The sequence below is a fragment of the Podarcis raffonei genome, chromosome 2, assembly GCF_027172205.1.
Source record: "Podarcis raffonei isolate rPodRaf1 chromosome 2, rPodRaf1.pri, whole genome shotgun sequence".
In the NCBI taxonomy this organism is placed as follows: domain Eukaryota; kingdom Metazoa; phylum Chordata; class Lepidosauria; order Squamata; family Lacertidae; genus Podarcis; species Podarcis raffonei.
In genome coordinates, this window is record NC_070603.1 from 111,779,076 (window position 1) to 111,798,378 (window position 19,303).

Consider the following 19,303-nt stretch of genomic DNA (forward strand, 5'->3'; position numbering starts at 1 on the left):
GGGTTTGGGTTGTGTTTTGTGCTGTTTGTATATTGTTTTGTATTGTGTTTTTTCTCTTTTTTGTTTTTTCTCTCTTGTCGTCATCTTTTTTTCCTCTCTCTTCTTTTCCTTTTTTGTAATCTTTAAAAGCAATAAATATTATTTAAAAAAAGAAAAAAAAAAGAATTGCATTCCATCATGGTGGGGCCAGGACTGTGATCTGTCGACCTGAGTGCTGCCCAAGGCTGGTGAGTTTCCTAGTTGAGGTCTGTGGGGCCAAGGCACCCCAGACAAGTCACCAGCACCTACATTTGCAGCATCTAAGTTGGGAGGATGAACGGCTGCTCATAATGGCTTGCCAGAGAGCAGAGTTCGTGGAAGTGCTGAAGACTACTAAAAGGCAAAGGGGCCCCTGACCATTAGGTCCAGTCGTGGCCGACTCTGGGGTTGCGGCACTCATCTTGCTTTATTAGTCGAGGGAACTGGTGTACAGCTTCCGGGTCATGTGGCCAGCATGACTAAGCCGCTTCTGGCAAACCAGAGCAGCGCAGGGAAACGCTGTTTACCTTCCCGCCGGAGCGGTACCTATTTATCTACTTGCACTTTGACATGCTTTTGAACTGCTAGGTTGGCAGGAGCTGGGACCGAGCAACGGGAGCTCACCCCGTCGCGGGGATTCAAACCGCTGACCTTCTGATCCGCCAACCTTCTGATCGGAAAGCCCTTCGAACCGCTGACCTTCTGATCGGAAAGCCCTAGGCTCTGTGGTTTAACCCACAGCGCCACCCGTGTCCCGCTGAAGCCTACTAATGTGCTTCAAAAGCCAGGAAGGTTTATGCAGCAGTCCTCAGTACTCTTACATGGAAAGTAAGTCCTACCAAAACCAATCCCATATAGACATCAGCCAGTGCTCAAATTATGGGTTCTTCCTTTAAAAAGCTCAACAACTTTCGGGGTGTCCTGGTTTTTACTTTCTGAAATATGGCAACCCTAGTAGAGGGAGGCTAGCCCCCTAAAGGTTTTATAGGGTCCCTGGGGGGTGGCAGGGAGGAGCCGGCCGCACCGGGCGCAACATCTGGGGGGGCGCTCGCACTCGCAGCTCTCTGCCCCTACCTGGCTCACTCAGGGTTAGGGGGCGCAAATTACTTGCCTTGCCCCGGGTGCTGACAACCCACGCTACGCCACTGCAATGAACCACCAGCACTGGCATTTAGTTGCCTGCTTAAAACTCCTTTGTTCTCCCAGGCTTTCTCTGCACGGTGATCCAATTATATTAAGCTGATCTACAGACTTGTGATGTTTTTCAAACTCGTTGCATGAATGTAATCTTATTTTACACATATATTGTGGATTTATCCTCTTCACTGTCATGGTGAATACACACACACACATTCTGGTACCACATTATTATTTTTTAATTTTGCAAATAAGTAGACCAGGACAAAGCTACCCAGGAATAGAGAAAACTTGATTCTCAAGGCTCTGACAGTGAGTAATTTATCACTCACAGTGGTGCAACTGAGGAATGGGGAGCTGAGTGCTCCTCCGGACAGCTCTAACCACTGGTCCTGCCGGCTGCGGCTGACGCAGCGCAACAACATCTGCAGGGCCACAGGTTCCCTGCATGCTTTTAAGTATACTGCATATGAATGCTTGCCCTTCATTCCTGGGGGAGACTGCATGAAATTGGGTGGCCAATTTTGCACACCATCTATATAATCAGTGCCTGCGGTATTACATCACAGACATGCTCCGGCATTCTGCATCAATATACATACTATATGTGCACCACCCGCCATCATGCCAAGCCCCCTCGACAGCGGCCCCCTTACTCCCCATTTTGTCACAACAAAAGGAAAATCGCAACTCCCAACATCCCCCTGCGCCTCTATCAGCCGCCACACCCAGCTCGGCCTTCCCCCTCGTTCCACCACGTGTCTCTTGTCGCCGCCATCCAATCAGTTCGGCGCCCCTGAGCCGTTTCGGCCAATCGGAGCGCGGGCCGCCCGCTACTTTATAAAAGCTTTGTCTGGCTTTCGCCAGCCTCCCTCGCCAACCTTTTTGGAACGTTCAGCTTCCGCCGCCGCGTTCGGAGAAGAGAACCTTGAGCTCCCCAACGTTCTGTGTTTTTTTTAAAAAAATCAAACCGCGGCGTTTTAAGCGTACAAGCTAAAAGTGTGGGGAAGTGATTTAAAAAATAAATAAAATCCAAGCAAAATGAGGGAAATCGTCCACATTCAAGCTGGGCAATGTGGTAACCAGATCGGTGCTAAGGTGAGGATGCCATAAATATATTTCTCGCGTGAATGCAACAGATCCTATTTTGGGGGAGGGGTGCAGCGGTGCAATTCGGTAAAACGGGTTAAGGTACTTGCCACGGTGGCATAATATTTCGCTTTGCACGTCGGCGCGCTTAATTTTAAAATAAGGACAGTAGCAGGAGTCTCTGACCTTTTTTTTGTTTTGTTTTCAGCGTGTGGTCGTTGCTAAATATAATCCGATTTTTCTAACGCCGTGCGGCGTTCTTTCGGTTCTCTAGAAAGTGCATTGGCTGCCTGTGTAGGCGAAGCCATTGTCCGGGTGAAAAGGATTTGGGTGGGAGGGTATCCGTGTCTGCCATTGGGCTTGCTTTATAAAACAATGTTTACTGGTGTGTGGGTTAAAAAAAATAAAAATAAAGACCTTCCTCTAAAATAAGGAAGAGGAGGAGTGCCGTCTTCCCGTAATAAATGCCGCGATTTAAAATTAACGGGATTAGACTCTTCGGCGGATGAGTCAACCAGAAAAGCTGTATTATCTTCTCCCTCCCCATTCCCGCTCGCTCGGCGTAGTGGGGTTGGGTGAGCGAGCGAGCGCGCGCGCCAGTTGATCTATCGGTCTAACGTTGCGTGTAGATTTAAGCGCCAAATCGGCTGCGCTACGAAGGTGCGATTTGAATTTTTTGGGAGGGGAAAGAGGAGGCGGGGAGCAAAAGCCCGGGCTGCTCCATCGCGACCGTGTTTTCCTGTTCTCAACCTGGGGTGGCAATTGGCCCGAATAAAATGCACAGATATGCATGCATTGATCATTTAACCTAAAGGGATAACGGGTGGGATGGGAAGGTTTTTTTTCGGGGGTAAAACGGCAGAGTAGGGGGGCAACGATCTCGAATGATCGGTAGGCGTGGGGAGACAAAAACGCGCACGACACAGCTGGAGAAAGAGGGGGGTATCTCCAGCAAAAGGGCTTGACTCCCCCCCCAAAAGACCCCCCACCGCGGAATCGATCGAGGCTCAGCTCTGCCCGCTCCTTAAAGTGCAAGGCGCAGGATACGGTTTCTCTTCCTTGCAACGGAATGGACCAGATTAGCGCGAACCACGCGGTTGTTCGCCACACCCCGGCTTCCTTCTGGCTTTGGGCGGATTCTGCTTTTAAAAAAATATATATATTAGGGTTTGTTTTTTGTTCGCTTAACAAAAAGCCCCTCCGATGCTCTCCCAAGAAAATGGCTTAAAAAACAAAACAAAAAAAACCGACACTGTTATTGATATAAAAGCAGAGGGGCCGAAACTCGATCATGGGTGTATTTTGAAAAAGCTGCTATTTAGTAGCAAAGTAGGTTGGTGGCCGCAAAGCCGGGACCCCCCGGTCAATTGCAAGAGCTTCGTTGTAATCTTAGATTTGGGAGGGTGCTTTTCCCACCCCCAGATTCAAAGGGGTGTGGGGCTGCAGAGCTTGTGCTGTAATGCCCCACTACGTTTCTGCCTCTCCCACCCTCGTGGAAACGTGGGAGCTGATCCTTCCCCTCCCCCACCCGGGGCAGTCAGAGTATCCTTTTGTTTGCAAAAAAAGAAAAAATGGGAGGAAGGAACCGCGAGGTCTCTGTTGTGATTTTGTTGCAACAATGGCCCGTCGAATGTTGCTGAGAACGATTTTGATTCTTGGTATCTTATTTCATTGAAATAAAACGCCTCGTGACTTAAAAAAAAAGAAACTAGGGTTGTTGTTTTTCGCCTTTCCCCTCCCCCCGCGCGCCCTTTCCCGTTTTCTGCTGAGCAAATGCCATTTCTGGCGCCGAATGGCACGCCCACCACCTTCCACCTTCTTTGTCTGCGAGGCAGGAGCACATGGCTGGAGGGCTGGCGCATTTGCTCTGCTCTCCCCCCCCCCCCACTTTAAATGTCTGGGTGCTCTTTGATCCTTCCTTCCCCAGCTTCTTTCCCTCCAGTGTCGAGGCTCCCGGGCTACTTCTCTTCCTTCCCATTATTGCAAATTGCCTTGGAATGATGACTCTGTCTCGTAGCCACATCACCACTCTCCTCCGTCCTTTGTGCCTGTAATGGCTGCTGTCTGGTTTGGGTGGGTCTCTCTCTCTCTCTCTCTCTCTCTCTCTCTCTAGCAAAGGGAGGGAGGAGGGGTTGTAGCACTCTCTCTAGCACTACTTGCTGCAGAAACCAAGATTGAGCCTGTGTGTGTGACCTAAAAAACGTAGCAATCTTGTGGTTTCTCCCATCTGTCGGGAGCATCAAGATAAATCTCTTTCTCCATTTGCTGGCTTGAATAGTAAAAGCATCTTCCAAGCAAAAAAATAAAGGAGCCCGGTCAACTTGAGCTGGGCTTCAAGCCATACTAACAAAAAAAGAGAAGACTGTAGTACTGCGTCCGCAGATTGGAGGATAGCGGTCTTATTTGTATGCTAGGCAAGACCTGCAAGGAGTGACAGCTCTTAAGGTGTGTCCCTTACAGTAGAGCTGGGAACAATGGAATGGCATCCTGTGGTCGGCTGCTAGCCCTTCCCCACAATGCAAATGAAGTAAAATGAAGGGGAATTTTGGATTTTCACTTTTCACTTCTGTTCAAAGCAGGACCCTACAGTCCTCGTGCTTTTTAAAGGGAAATAGTAAATATTTTCCAATGCTCGCTTTCTGTCTGGTGTAAATTACAATCAAAATGGTGCAGAGCTATTGTGAGGTACATCTTTAAATGAAGGAATAAGCTTTTTTAAAAAAAATAATTGGGTAGCTGATATGCTTCCCTAGTACAATAGGGGTAAAAGAAATAAAGGACATCTTGTCAAGAGTTTGGTAGTTGTAAAAGAACTGTGCAAGCTTTGGTTTTTCACATGATACTTCTCCACTTGGGCAAAAAAAATTATATCTGCTGTGGTCCAAAGCTTGCATATTACTATGTCAATCTACATTGCACGAAGGAACGATTTCCTCCCACATTTTATCACCTTAAATGAGGGGTGCAGTCGTAATCCTAAAGGCAATATTTTTAGAGCTTTGCCTGCTTAATTATCTTCCATAAAACCGTAGAATTGGAAGGGGTCAGATCAGTGTGGGTGGATTTTACACTGGTCAGATGCTCCATTTTGTGCGAGACTGGATGTGTGTGCATGGCTTTTAACAGGGACCCTTAGGGGAGATCACAGAGACGTCTATACACATTGTGATGGGCAGAATGCAGGTTTTGCCTCCGCTGCAAAATGAGTGACAGTTACTCGTTAATATGGGGGCTGTGAAGAAGAGCCACCAAACCCAGATGTATTAAAGGATGGCGTTAAGGGAGGGGGCAGGGGTTTAAACCCGACCTGCAAACCATGCTTGCTCTTATTAGAATGTAGTGGAATGTCAGTAAAGTTGTAGCTTGGGAAGGCTATAAACTGACTTGTGTCTGGTTAAAAAGAATGGTATATTTTAAACAGACACAGATTGAGGTTGAGGGCATAAGGTTGCAATTGCAGGTAAGAGTCATCCAGTTTGGTGCGCTGCCCTGTACATCTTTTGTTGGAGGAGAGAGAGAAAGAGAATCTGATTAGCCAGCCTTCTTCCTGTTGCACTGGGCTTAGAAAATACTATGGAAATCTTTCATACTAGGGGATTGTGGTCCCATTACCTGAATACTCAGCTGATGAGTAAAATGCTACCTCTTTTATGATACTGCTTGAAGATGCACCTAAGCAGGCAACCCCAGTGTCTGCAATTTCTCAGGTGCCCCACCCAGCTCACCTCTGGATGACCTACATTGCGGCACATTCTTTCGTAGGCAGGAGGGCGTGTATCCGCATCTCTGCTGGCACCTGATGAATTAAAAAAAAGGAGAGAGCGTATTCCATTCCGAGCCGAAGAACTCTCCTCGGGTGCATTGTTGCCATATCTTTCTACAAAACGAGCATCAATTTTGGAACGTGCCCCCCTTCCTTTGAGCAAAAACTTCCTACCAGAGCTACATATTCTGGAACCTCTTAGAGCTGCCAATTCTAGTAGGTGCTTAGCTTGGCTTTTTAAAAAAAATGCAGTTTCTTGCCAGCTTGGATCTGCAGCGGGGTGAGGCCAGACCAACTGAGTCTGCCCCCGCCCCTGGTGTATTTAAAAATTCATGGCTCTGCAGTGCCTTGGGTGTTTTTGGCCAGCAAATGGCACACACAGGCATCCAGAGCTGCTTTGGCACAGCCATCAAGACAAAAAACGCTTCCAGAGCCCTCAAGTGGGACAAATTGTAAGGCGACATAAGCTGTCAGATCTTTTGAACAGATCTTTTTTTAACGTTCTCCATTTAAACAAGCAAACTTGGCCATAAAGTACGGATAGCTTAGTTTCAAGTTAGCTTTTTGTGGGTTTTTAAAAAATGTTCTAAATGTTTCAATTTGGTGTGACTTGCACTACCTTTAAAACACTCTGCCCCTCAAAGACTGGGCTCTGTAGTTAACTCCATACAGAGTGATAATTCCAATCAACCCCGAAAAAAACTACAGTTCCCAGAATTCTTTGAGGGGAAGTATTTGCTTTAAAGGTAAAGTGTAAATGCTGCCTTGGTAACTTCAATAGGGCATTTGAAGAAGGGAGCTGTAGGGTCACAGAGTTTTTGTTGCCTCGTTTTCTAACTTAACCAATGTTGGCCACTCAACTCTGGCTCTGAATTCAGCTAAGAGATTATTGTATACCAGTTAGATTTCTCTTCCATGCTATGTTTTAGATGTATGTCTAAAAATCAAAACGTGTGAAGCGATTGTGAGTCTCCACTATCTTGGCGAGGGAATTCTCTAAAGAAAATAGCGGGTGTTTTCAAATTGAAGTACAACTTTCTGCAGCAGTGGTAGAAGCGGCATTACTTTTCTGACTCTGGTCTTCATGAAGGAAAGAGTTAATAAAATTTGAATGCATTTTAGCCTTCCCACTGCCAGGCCTGGGGTTCCCCTCTCTTGCTTTGAGAACATTTTTGGTCACAGCAAAATTCATTTTCTATGTACTGTCCCTCTCTTCCCTGACACACCCACTCCACTCCACGATAAGACAATATTAAGTTTGGAGTTGGGCAAGTATAGATGGTCTGTTGATTCGTGGTTAACTTCTCTGTTCTTCACTCCTCTTTCCCTACAGGATATACCTGTCCCTGAATGGTGTTTGGGGGGGATGCGACTAGGCCGCAGCCTGTCATGTCTGCACTGTTCCACCTTGACCTCAGGGCAGCTTTTACTTGCTTTTGTGTCCTCCAGTTGTGCTGTTGGACTGCAGGTCACATCAGCCCCAGCCATCTGGGACTTAAGGCTGCGTCCATACTAGGGACTCGAAACATTTGAGAAGATGAGAGGCTGGTTGGGGAAGATGCTAATTGGATTCTGAGCACCATAAAACACAATTCCCATGGGAACAAAGGAAGCTGCCTTCTACTGAATGGGAGCATTGCCTCATCTAGCTCAGGATCCTCTGCATGGATGGGCAGAAGCTCTCCAGGATTTAAGAGAGGGGATCTTTTCCTCGCCCTCCTTGGATATTCCATGGGATTGAACCAACTACAGCTGTGCTCCATGATTCTTTGAAGCAAGCCATGGCGGTGTAAGCCATATAAAACCCAATAATGGCTTTGGTAGTGCAAGCATTCCCTAACACACCATAAACTCCCTTCTACAATTTTTGTTCCGTTTCAGCTATTAAAGCAAGAAGGAATGAGGAATGCAGGTCCCTTTTAGGATATATAAATCTGCTAATGCTCTGAGCATGCCCAGAGTAGGGCTAATGCCTTTTTTGGGGAAGGAATGACACAGAGCCGTGGCTATTTTCACAGTGCATCATCTGAGGTGCTCTGGGAAATAGGTTCCTGATAATTATTTCTTTGCAGTATGAGAATATAGCCTGCCTTGCTCCTAAACGAACCCCTGCCACAGTTTGCTCTTGTTCGTAACGGTGGAGCCTGAAATATTTAAAATATCCTTTTTGACGTAGATCCCTGTGAGATGCCTGCGAGCATTACACAGTGGCCTTGTCACTTGATCACATGAGGACTCTATGATAACTTTAATCGCCCAATAGCAGTAGCTGATACACATAGCAGGTGCTTACATAACCGTAGGTCTTAATCTGCCTACTAGAACAAAAATGCAGTTAATGTTAAATATTAACCTATATGGGAGTGATCTCAAAACATGGGCATATAATGCTGCTGTTAAAAGATTAGAACAACCATGTTTATGAGATAGTGCTGCATGATCACATAGCACTTTACATAAATGATCTCAGTGTCCCTTAATTGTCTTCAAAGTTAGGTAGATTAGTACTCTAATCCCCCCCCCTTTTTGAGGAGGGAGCTAGAGAGAGGCAGAAAAAATTGCCTTTACACATCTGCAGTTGCCATGATTCTACTTTGCATTAATCTGGAATAGCTACAGTCCCTTGTTCCACATGAGTTAGGGGGGAATCCTTTTATAAGCTTGGGAAATGTAGCAAAAGTTACTTTAGCCACTTTGATTGTGAATGACAGAATGACTTAAGTGGTAAGTAAGTCGCCTTAAAGTAATTGTGAGACCCTGCTATGGCGTGGGGAAATGGCCATGCCAATTCCTTGCTCTAGAACAGGCTTCCTCAACCTCGGCCCTCCAGATGTTTTTGGCCTACAACTCCCATGATGCCTAGCTAGCAGGACCAGTGGTCAGAGATGATGGGAATTGTAGTCTCAAAACATCTGGAGGTTTGACGAAGCCTGCTCTAGAATCACAACACTTCAAGGAGTCAGATGGGATTATCCCAACCTCATACCTGGTGCAGGATCTTTCACCAACAGCATCCCTGGTTCCTATTCCTCCAGCAAAGGAGAGCCCACCGTATCTCCTAAGACCATCTGCTTCACTGTCTCAGCACCTCTTACCTTAAGGAAGTTTCTCCTAGAGTTTACCTGAAATCTTTCATTGCAGCCTCCACCCATTGTTCTTGCCATCTGTTGCAACAAAAAACGAAGTGTGCCCTGTTTTCTTCATGGGAGCCTTTCGGATAATTGAGGGTGTCTGGGAAGGATGTCTTTAACTGAAAAAGCATTGGAGGATTTAACTTTGCCCATGGGCTCTCTCCCATGCAGTCAATTTGGGCAATTCTCTCTTAACCCCCTTCTTCCCAGTGTGAGCAGCAAGAGAGGCTCCTCCTGAAGGTTCCTCTCATAATCTGCTTGACAGGCAAACCAGATTGCAGCTGAGGTGCATAAGGATACAACTTTTGACATGGGAGAAAGTAGTAGAACCCGTGGACATGCAATGAAACTGAATGATGAAGGATTCAGGACAGAGCAGGTGCTTCACACAGCGGATCATTAAACTATGAAACCAACCAACTGGATGGTTTCAAAAGAGGATAAGGCAAATTTGTGGAGGTTAAAGGCTATCAGTGGCTATTGACCACGGTGGCTGCTCTCCTTCTGTAGCTGTACACTCTGATCCAACAGGCTCTTAGTTGGCCAAAGAAGGCTTGTGCCGAGCTCCTGGCTGCCTTCTCTTGAGTAGAAACAGGCAGCAATCTTGTAAATGTCCCCCCAGAATTTAAAAGTCCTTCATGCTCTGTGGAAAGGACCCAGAATATGTCTCCCTTCATCAACATTGGGTGACTAGATTTCACACAGGGTGAAAGTCCCTTGAACTTCGGTAGCGCTGTTGTTAATTTTTCCCGGGCAGAGCTAAGGTCTGCTGTGTCTGCCTTCTTAGTTATCCTTTCCTTCCGAGCAGCTGTCTTGGTAAGAGTGTCCCTTGGGGGGGCGTGTGTGTGTGTGTGTAAGGGTGGTTTGGTCAGTCCGTGTCCCTCCAGTCAGCCATTACCCTGGCGCTGAGAAATGTGTGGAATGTTTTGTCCAACCACCCACAGCTGTGGCCTAAAGGGAGGTGATGGGGGGGAGGGAGGGGTGTCCTCAGAAATGGAAAATGGAGTTCTGTTTTCCCCAGACCATGAGATGGATTCCTGTGGCAGCTTAAGGGGCCTCCCTACCCATTCATCACAGGGGATGGACAGATGGGGCTGTATAGTAACCCTTTCCCTACTGGATTTGATTTCTATAGAAGTGAAGGGCCTCCCTGAGAGTGACACACACACACACACACACAGAGGAATTTGCACATAATTTTAATAGTTTTTGTCTCCCGGCTCCTCAATGAACTGCTCTCTTCTCCAACATAGCAAGCTTAGGCAAGGGGGGCAACTCCTCCTGATTGATGGATAAAGTGAGGATATAAATAAAATTTTATTATTATTATCAACCTTAGGGGTGCAGGCAAGATGGGTCATGATGCCATCACCTGTCACGATCACAGACCAACATCTCGGTGGTTCTGTAGGGCTCCAACTCCAGAATCAGGCTTCTGTTCCAAGATTAGAGGAAACCTTGTTCAAGATAGATAGCTGAGTCTATCCAATGCCTTCCTGTATCGCCCTATAGCTTCTGCTCTTATCTGGACTAGGGGGAAGGCACCAGGCAGTGCGGGATATTAATTTATCACTGCCAAATTTCCTCCTGTCCCTGTCAGATTCCAAACCTTATCTCAGGATAAAGTAACCCCAAGTGCATATATATCTGTTGCATTTATGTACTTACCCAGACAACCTACTTCTGTGGGCGTTTTACATTAAAAAAAACACAGCAGTGAGCTGAGATACAGGCAAGTAGTACTGTGTAGTTTTCATGAACAGCAGTGGGGACTCCGCTTTTGTATCTCGGCTGCCTAGTCTTGAATGTCTGAGTAGGTGACGGAAACCTGTGTTGCTGCTTGCACTAAGGAGAGGTCCAGAGCCATTGTCTTGTCCTAATGCTTGGCCTTTGCTCCCTATCTTAATTCACAAGATACCTTTGCTTTTCTCTCTCCTGGTTTTAACCTGCGTCCCACCCCCACCAGTGGAAACAGTCTTTTATTTCATCACGCTGGCCTTTGGGCATGTCTCTTTTCGTTCCCTGCGTCTAATTGGGCTCCCTCAACTAATTCTTCTCTCCTGTTTGGGACTTCCAGCTTCCAGAAGGAGCTCTAATCCCCCCCCCCCGCTGGGGAATTGATCCACAAAGGCCGGATACAAGCAGCTTAACCTCAGTCCTTTGCCATCTGTCCAGTCCATGCAGTTGAAAGCTTATTGGCATGTGTGAGAGACCTTGCTCATGTTCGAAGCAGCTGGCCTGAAGACCCTGGAGCTGGGGGAAGGGGGCGGAAGAGGCATCTGAAAGGGGGGGGTGTTGTCTGTCCCGGCTAGGTTAATGGGGATGGAGGTGTCTGGTGTGTAGTCATGTTGGCAGGTGCAACACCCATAAGTGTGTGTCTCAGACACATGCACCTTGTTAGAACCTCAGCAGCAGCAGGTGGCTTGCGCTCTTGACGGGGTTATATTTAATGCCTGCATGCCAAGGATCTTAAGATTTAAATCGGGAGCTAGGCTGGTGGCTCAACAGGCCCGCAAAGTATTTCCTGATTGCCAGCTTGGCTGTGGGGATGGATGAGGGGGCAGGTACGCAGAAATGGTGTTTTGGAGCAGCGTGTTACAAAAACTTGCCATGGTCTGTGGCAACACAAAATCAGGGGCCAAGGAAAACTTGTCTATTGTTCTTTTCCTGTAAAGCCCTTCCCCATCCCAATCAAGGCTTTCTGCCATTTTGGAAATTTCCAATACAGTGGTACCTCGGGTTACATACGCTTCAGGTTACAGACTCTGCTAACCCTGAAATAGTGCTTCAGGTTAAGAACTTTGCTTCAGGATGAGAACAGAAATCGTGCTACGGCGGCAGCAGGAGGCCCCATTAGCTAAAGTGGTGCTTCAGGTTAAGAACAGTTTCAGGTTAAGTACGGACCTCTGGAATGAATTAAGTACTTAACCCGAGGTACCACTGTAGTAGTAGTAATAATAATAATAATAAATTTATATATAATACTTATGCATACATACCGCACCCATCTGGCTGCGTTCCCCAAGTCACTCTGGGGAATTTAAAAGCACAATAAAACGTCAAACATTAAAACTTCCCTAAACAGGGCTGCCTTCAGATGTCTTCTAAAAGTCAGATAGTTGTTTATTTCCTTGACGACTGATGGGAGGGTGTTCCACAGGGTGGGCGCCACTACCAAGAAGGCCCTCTGCCTGGTTCCCTGTAACCTCACTTACCTTTTCTGATATTAATACAACACTGATCCATTTCCCTCCTGCGTTTCTCTTACCCTCTTTCAAAACTCTTTCAAGACCAGGAAGTCAGGTGGAGGGGAGCAAGACTAATGGCAGGGGTTTTCTAGCTGTGCTTTGAGGAAAAATTTTGTGTGTGGTTTTTCCCCAAAGTACAGAGTAATGGTTGGATCAAGCTTCCCTAAAAAGATGAGTTGTCCACCCACACCAAGCTTTCTCTGCAATTTGAAACCGCAGGGGTGTGTTGGGTATGTCGGTGGCTTTCGAAATGCCTGTAAATCACATGGAAATTGCTAGGCAAGATGTCACGTGAGGTAATTTAATAATATTTATGCCCAACACTAGCATAACTTGCACTGCGTGGCAGGCCACAAATGTGGTTCTAGGGCTGGCTGCTGAGAAGAGACATTTTGGAGGGGCGAGGAATGAAGTAGATTAGTCCAGCATCATGTTTATCCACTTAAAATACTTCTATACTGTTTTGGGGGTGGGGGGGAGGCTCTGAAGTTTGTGTGCAGTTACAATACAGTATGACGACAAAATTGATAAATAAAGTGAAAATAAGCAACAAACATTCTGCCAAAAATACAAGAAAAACCAGCAGTTTGACCACAGCTCAAGAAAAAGCAGACATAAAGGCTCTTCTGATGTATTGGGGCTTGTCAGATCACAGCTGGTAGTGTTGGGGAGATGTAGGGCCACTGCAGAAAAGGCCCCCCATTCCTTGTTAAATATGACCCCGGATCAGAATTGCCTCTCTTACTGAGGGTGGGCGATGGCTCAAGTGCAGGGCAAGATGGAGCAGGGCAAGTTGGAAACCGCTTGTTCTTGAGACAACAATGCACTTTAATCGACTGGACCAGTACTGTGAAGAGACACTGCCCTCTTCAATGTGAAACCATCGGCCTGATGGATTTCACAAGGCAAAAGTTTGTAATTGTGGTTTGGAGCAACGTTATTCGATCCCTGGGTCCTTAAATGGTGTTGGACTACAATTCCCATTACCACTGACTTAAGCTTGAGTGGGGCTGATGGGAGTTGTAGTCCAATGACATCTGGGGCCCCATTGTTGAAGGAAGTTTGCTTTAAAACAAAATGGCGTCCCTCTGATTCCTAGCAATGGAGCAAGGCCTTCTGGGAGTGAGAACACAACTTCACTTAGGAGTGAACCGTAACTGAATAAAATAGAAGGATATATTGGGGTGCTGCGAGACAGAGGCTCTGATTATGAAGTTTGTGCCCCCTTAGTTTCTCTTGAGAAGGGTGTTTACTTTTTCTAGATCAGGGGAAAGCCAATGGACACTGCTGCAGCTAAAAGCCATTCCCCATCCATGGCTCGCCTTCCAGGAGAACAAGGCAGGGCTTGTGTTGGCTGCAGCAGCTGCTGACTCAGCCCATCTGCCTCTGAGGGAGATACGAACAGTCTCTCCTTTAAGATGACTGGATGGGGGAGAGGAGTGGAGATGTTCCTTTTAAGGTAGTGTGGAAGGAGTCTAGCATTTTCTCTCTCTCTCGCTCTCCCACTCGTATTTCTGCTTTCCCCAAATCTGTATTCCAGGTCTTGATTTCAGCTGGCACAGGACCACAGAACTAGATTTCAGTGTTCAGGTTCGACCTGGAACAGCCTGAGGTGATCACGAGTAGCTCTTGAGCATGTGCAAAGTCCACGTCTCTCACCACTGGGTAGCCACTGTGCAGTAGAGCACTGCTGCTAGATGAAGAGTGCTGCGTTCCTGTCAATTAGGACTACAACCTTTTGTCATTAAAGTATTGCTTTTAGAAGAATGGGGTTGCTAACCATTTTGGGCCTGTGGGAACATTTGCAACGTGGAGAAACTCCTGTGGGTGCCGCACACGTACAGCAATCAGTTGCACAGTGTTCCCTGTTTACAAACAGGTGAAAAGCAACCAGAGAAGGCTAGTCATGCTTGTGCATGGCAGTCTTCCATGATATTGGTGCAGGCACTAAAAAGGCCCTGTCTCTTGCGATTGTCATTGTCCTCAGCTGTGTCTCCACTCCAATCTAAGTGGAAGGCCCTCTCCTCCTGATCTTGGAGAGTGGGCTGGGTAGCATGGGAGGAGATCCCACTGGTATCCTGGGCACAATCCATTTAGATAAGTCACCTCTTTGAATTGTGTCAGGGAGCGAAATGGTGACAAGTGGCAACATGGCAGGATGGTCCTGCTAAACATTCTAGCTGGTGCATGCTGGATGCTTTCTGCTTCTGAAGGGTAGAGCGCATTGTATTAACTCAGTCTTGATGTGGCTTCAAGCCTTAGCCAGAACTGATTTCCTGATATGTTGTGGCCACGTCGTGCTGCTTCCATGACTGTGGTGTGTCCACGGCCATTAACTTGAATCTTCCTTTTCTTCTCTGCAGTTTTGGGAGGTGATTAGTGATGAACATGGGATTGACCCCACTGGAACCTACCATGGCGATAGTGACCTACAGCTTGACCGCATCAGTGTTTACTACAATGAAGCCACAGGTGAGTATTCATCTCTCTCCCCCCCCCCCACAAGGTGTTCTGGAACATTTTGATTCACAAAGTTACTTTTGCAAATAGCATGCATAACTCGGCACAGTGGTACCTTGAGTTAAGTACTTAATTCGTTCCAGAGGTCCGTACTTAACCTGAAAGTGTTCTTAACCTGAAGCACCACTTTAGCTAATGGGGCCTCCTGCTGCCACTGCGCCGCCGGAACACGATTTCTGTACTTAACCTCAAGCAAAGTTCTTAACCTGAAGCACTATTTCTGGGTTAGTGGAGTGTGTAACTTGAAGCGTATGTAACCTGAAGCATATGTAACCCGAGGTACCACTGTATCTGAATAACCTGCCTTTTTTCTTACCATTTCTTCTCATTATTGTGCCTTTTGTTCTAAGTATAAGTAGGAAAAGGGGAATATGGAAAGTTTCCCAAGTGTGAAGGCGTGTATACTGGATCTGTGCATTTCAGGGTCATACTGCCAGAGCTTGCTTGGTGCAACCTTTTCAGTCTTTAGAGAATTTCATCTTTCATTGTGTTAGCTTTAAAAAATAATACAGTGGTACCTCGAGTTGCAAACGCTTCAGGTTACAAACTCTGCTAACCTGGAAGAGTTACCTCTAGTTGAGAACTTTGCTCCAGGATGAGAACGGAAATTGTTTGCCAGCGGTGCAGCGGCAGCAAGAGGCCCCATTAGAGAAAGCATCCCTCTAGTTAAGAACAGTTTTGGGTTAAGAACGGACCTCTGGAACAAATTAAGTTCGTAACTAGAGGTACCACTGTAATTTAAATGCAAGCTCCTTGCTCTTAACTGCTGAGGGTGGGGAAGGCAAGCCTCAAAATGGAACTTGGAAAGGTGTTGCTGGACCATAATAACCCAACCAGCAGAATTGCTGCTTGCCTCTCTCTCTTATTTGGTGCTGCGCTCTTCATCTACTCCCTTCCTTTTGCTATGTAGGGATAAGCTTCAAATTGTTTTTCATCCCTTGATACTTTGCCTACCAGGGATCTATATAGGAGGCTATTCCCACGTGCAGGCAGTAAAATAATAGATGAAGCATCCTTGAGCTCCAATGAGCCTTCAAGCCGTGTCATCAGTCCCAGCACACATTTGTTCACTGTCCAAAGTGTCTCTTGCAAATAGCTTGTATTCTAATGTACTTTCCTTCTCAAAGCTCCTTGGTGACTTTCTATTCTATTCTACTGATAAACCTGAATGTCATTAAAAAGCTTGCATTTAACTTGAATGGATAGGAAGCTAGCAACATGGTTTCTGTTATGGAAGGGGAACCATGGATGGGGAACCGCAGTCCTCTTTCTCAGGTATCCTTTGCCCTTCTATCTCCCAGGTGGCAAATATGTCCCTCGTGCCATCTTGGTTGACCTGGAACCAGGAACTATGGACTCCGTGAGGTCTGGACCTTTCGGTCAGATCTTCAGACCAGACAACTTCGTGTTTGGTAAGATGCAATCTCAATCTTTGCTGTTTCTATCTGTAGTTGGGAGGGAAGGGGGTAGGACTGCAAACAAATGCCTTCTGTAAACTAGTTGGGTTGGCCTCTTTTATCGTGGAAAGGAGAAGAGAATAGGTTGCTCCCATGGAGAAGGTGTGGGTGTGCACTTTCGGTTAGTTTCAGGGAGAGTGGAAACACCACAATTCCTCTTCTGCTTCTGTTACTCTCTCCCCCGCCCCCCAGTTGTGCATTAGAGACACCAGGCTTTGAGAGTAACAGGGAGTGATGTCCAGGAGCCATTTCTCACCACATGTTCTCTCCCCCTGTAATCAGCCTGGCAAAGGAAGCGCTGCTGCGTACACAAATTTTGTAGGCAATTGGCCATCTGTGAGCTGCCCAAAAGCACGGTGCCCAAACCAGCATTTTAAATGACGTTAAGCCTTGCCTCTGAAAGACTTCCCAATGGCCTGAGCAGCGCATCTAGGGCAGGGCTGGGGGAACTTGCGATCCTCCCACTCCCAACTCTCCATCAGCCTCGATAAGCATGGGCAGCGGTCAGAGATGGTGGGATTTGCATTCCAGCAAAATCTGGAGGGCACCAAGATCCCCCCCCACTGCTGTAGAGGAGTAAGGCCCCCCCAAGGTAGCATATAAATTATTATTATTATTATTATTACTACATTGTTCCTTGTGGATATAGCCCCTTTGAGCTGCATATCTGACCACTTTCTAGCATTGGGTGGATTGGTTTGTCCTTCCAGCTTTTGCAAAGTCCCAACAGTCCATAATTAGCGTCTTTCCCCGTTTCGGGCCATATTCATGTAGCGAACTTCTTGACCTTATCCAAGCAGAAGATGCATATGAGCTGCACTGGGTTGGTTTTCTTAAAACAGGTTGCGCCAAGAGAGTTGTTCTTTGCTACTGGGGGGCTAAAGGATTTACAGTTGTACCTTGGAAGTCAAATGGAGTCCGTTCGACTTCTAAAACATTCAGAAACCAAAGAGCGGCTTCTTATTGGCTGCAGGAAGCTCCTGCAGCCAATCCAAAGGCCATCTGGACATTCGGCTTCCGAAAATAGTTTGCAAACTGGAGCAGTCACTTCCGGGTTTGCAGCATCCGGGAGCCAAAATGTTCGAGAACTAAGCTGTACGAAAACCAAGGTATGACTGTATCTAGTTTTAAGTTCAGGGAGACACACCGAATGTGAATGATGTGGGCTTGGGAAGCCACGGGAGGTGTGATTGTGAGAATGAGCCAGCTTGGCCCAAGCGTCATGGTTTCTCCCCCCTTCTCCTGCCTCGTACAGGCCAGAGCGGAGCTGGGAACAACTGGGCGAAAGGCCACTACACAGAAGGTGCCGAGCTGGTGGATTCTGTCCTGGACGTGGTCCGGAAGGAAGCGGAGAGCTGCGACTGCCTCCAGGGTTTCCAGCTGACCCACTCCTTGGGCGGCGGCACCGGTTCCGGGATGGGCACGCTCCTGATCAGCAAGATCCGGGAGGAGTACCCCGACCGCATCATGAACACCTTCAGCGTGGTGCCCTCTCCCAAGGTGTCCGACACCGTGGTGGAGCCATATAACGCCACCCTTTCCGTGCACCAGCTGGTGGAGAACACAGACGAGACCTACTGCATCGACAACGAGGCTCTGTACGACATCTGCTTCCGCACCCTCAAGCTCACCACGCCCACCTACGGCGACCTCAACCACCTGGTCTCGGCCACCATGAGCGGCGTCACCACCTGCCTCCGCTTCCCCGGGCAGCTGAATGCTGACCTCCGCAAGCTGGCGGTCAACATGGTGCCATTCCCTCGCCTTCACTTCTTCATGCCCGGTTTTGCCCCCCTGACCAGCCGGGGCAGCCAGCAGTACCGCGCCCTGACGGTGCCCGAGCTGACGCAGCAGGTCTTCGACGCCAAGAACATGATGGCGGCCTGCGACCCCCGTCACGGGCGCTACCTAACTGTCGCAGCCGTCTTCCGGGGCCGCATGTCCATGAAGGAGGTGGACGAGCAGATGCTGAACGTCCAGAACAAGAACAGCAGCTACTTCGTGGAGTGGATCCCCAACAACGTCAAGACGGCCGTCTGCGACATCCCTCCCCGAGGCCTCAAGATGGCCGTCACCTTCATTGGCAACAGCACAGCCATCCAGGAGCTCTTCAAGCGCATCTCCGAGCAGTTCACGGCCATGTTCCGGCGCAAGGCCTTCCTCCACTGGTACACGGGCGAGGGCATGGATGAGATGGAGTTCACGGAGGCCGAGAGCAACATGAACGACCTGGTGTCCGAGTACCAGCAGTACCAAGACGCCACGGCAGAGGAAGAGGAGGATTTCGGCGAAGAGGCCGAGGAGGAAGCTTGAGGCGAGTCTGCTGGCAGTTCGGGAAACAAAACAGAAAAGTCAATAAATCCGCACAAAAATAAAAATTGAAAACAAAAACCCTGCATCTCCACGTTCTGTTTCTTTTTCCTTCCTCTCCAGCCTGTCAACCCCTTCCTGCGTCTCTTAATGGGCCAGTCTCTCTATTTTAACCCTCTCTGCATTTCTTCTCAGTGGTGGGAACAGCCTGTGGCTGATTTAACAATGAAACGGCTGCTCAGAGTCCCTTGAGAGTGGCAGGAAAAGACAGAAGAGGTTCTGTCTATCCATGATTATATTTGGTCACTAGTGATGTTTGGTTTCCTTTCCCTGATCTGCCATAGTTAATCAACTGAGCTGTTAAGAAGCAACAAGGCCAAGAGCCTTTTTATTTGCAAAAGGGTGTGAGCATGTTGGATCAGTTCTGACACGGGGACCCATTCCAGATAAAAGTAGAAAGGTAGCTGACTTTAAAATGGAAACATGTTCCTCAAAGGCAAGTTTTCTTTCTGTCCAAGCAGAAAATAATAACCTGACTTCTGCTAATCTGAGCCACAGGCCAATGGTTTCAAAGTGCATTTTCTAATAGGAAGTTGGGGTTTAGTTTTGGGGTAGCCTGCAGAATGGGTG

General features: G+C 47.5%; 1 protein-coding gene across 1 annotated transcript; it reads left to right on the top strand.

Moving 5' to 3' along the window:
• Positions 1–2,011: 2,011 nt before the first annotated feature.
• On the top strand, positions 2,012–18,759 carry TUBB (tubulin beta class I). The gene is made up of 4 exons (XM_053378657.1): positions 2,012–2,253; positions 14,750–14,858; positions 16,208–16,318; positions 17,619–18,759. Exons 1-4 carry the CDS (start codon positions 2,197–2,199, stop codon positions 18,674–18,676), a joined length of 1,335 nt encoding a protein of 444 aa, XP_053234632.1. The 5' UTR covers positions 2,012–2,196; the 3' UTR covers positions 18,677–18,759.
• Positions 18,760–19,303: the final 544 nt, after the last annotated feature.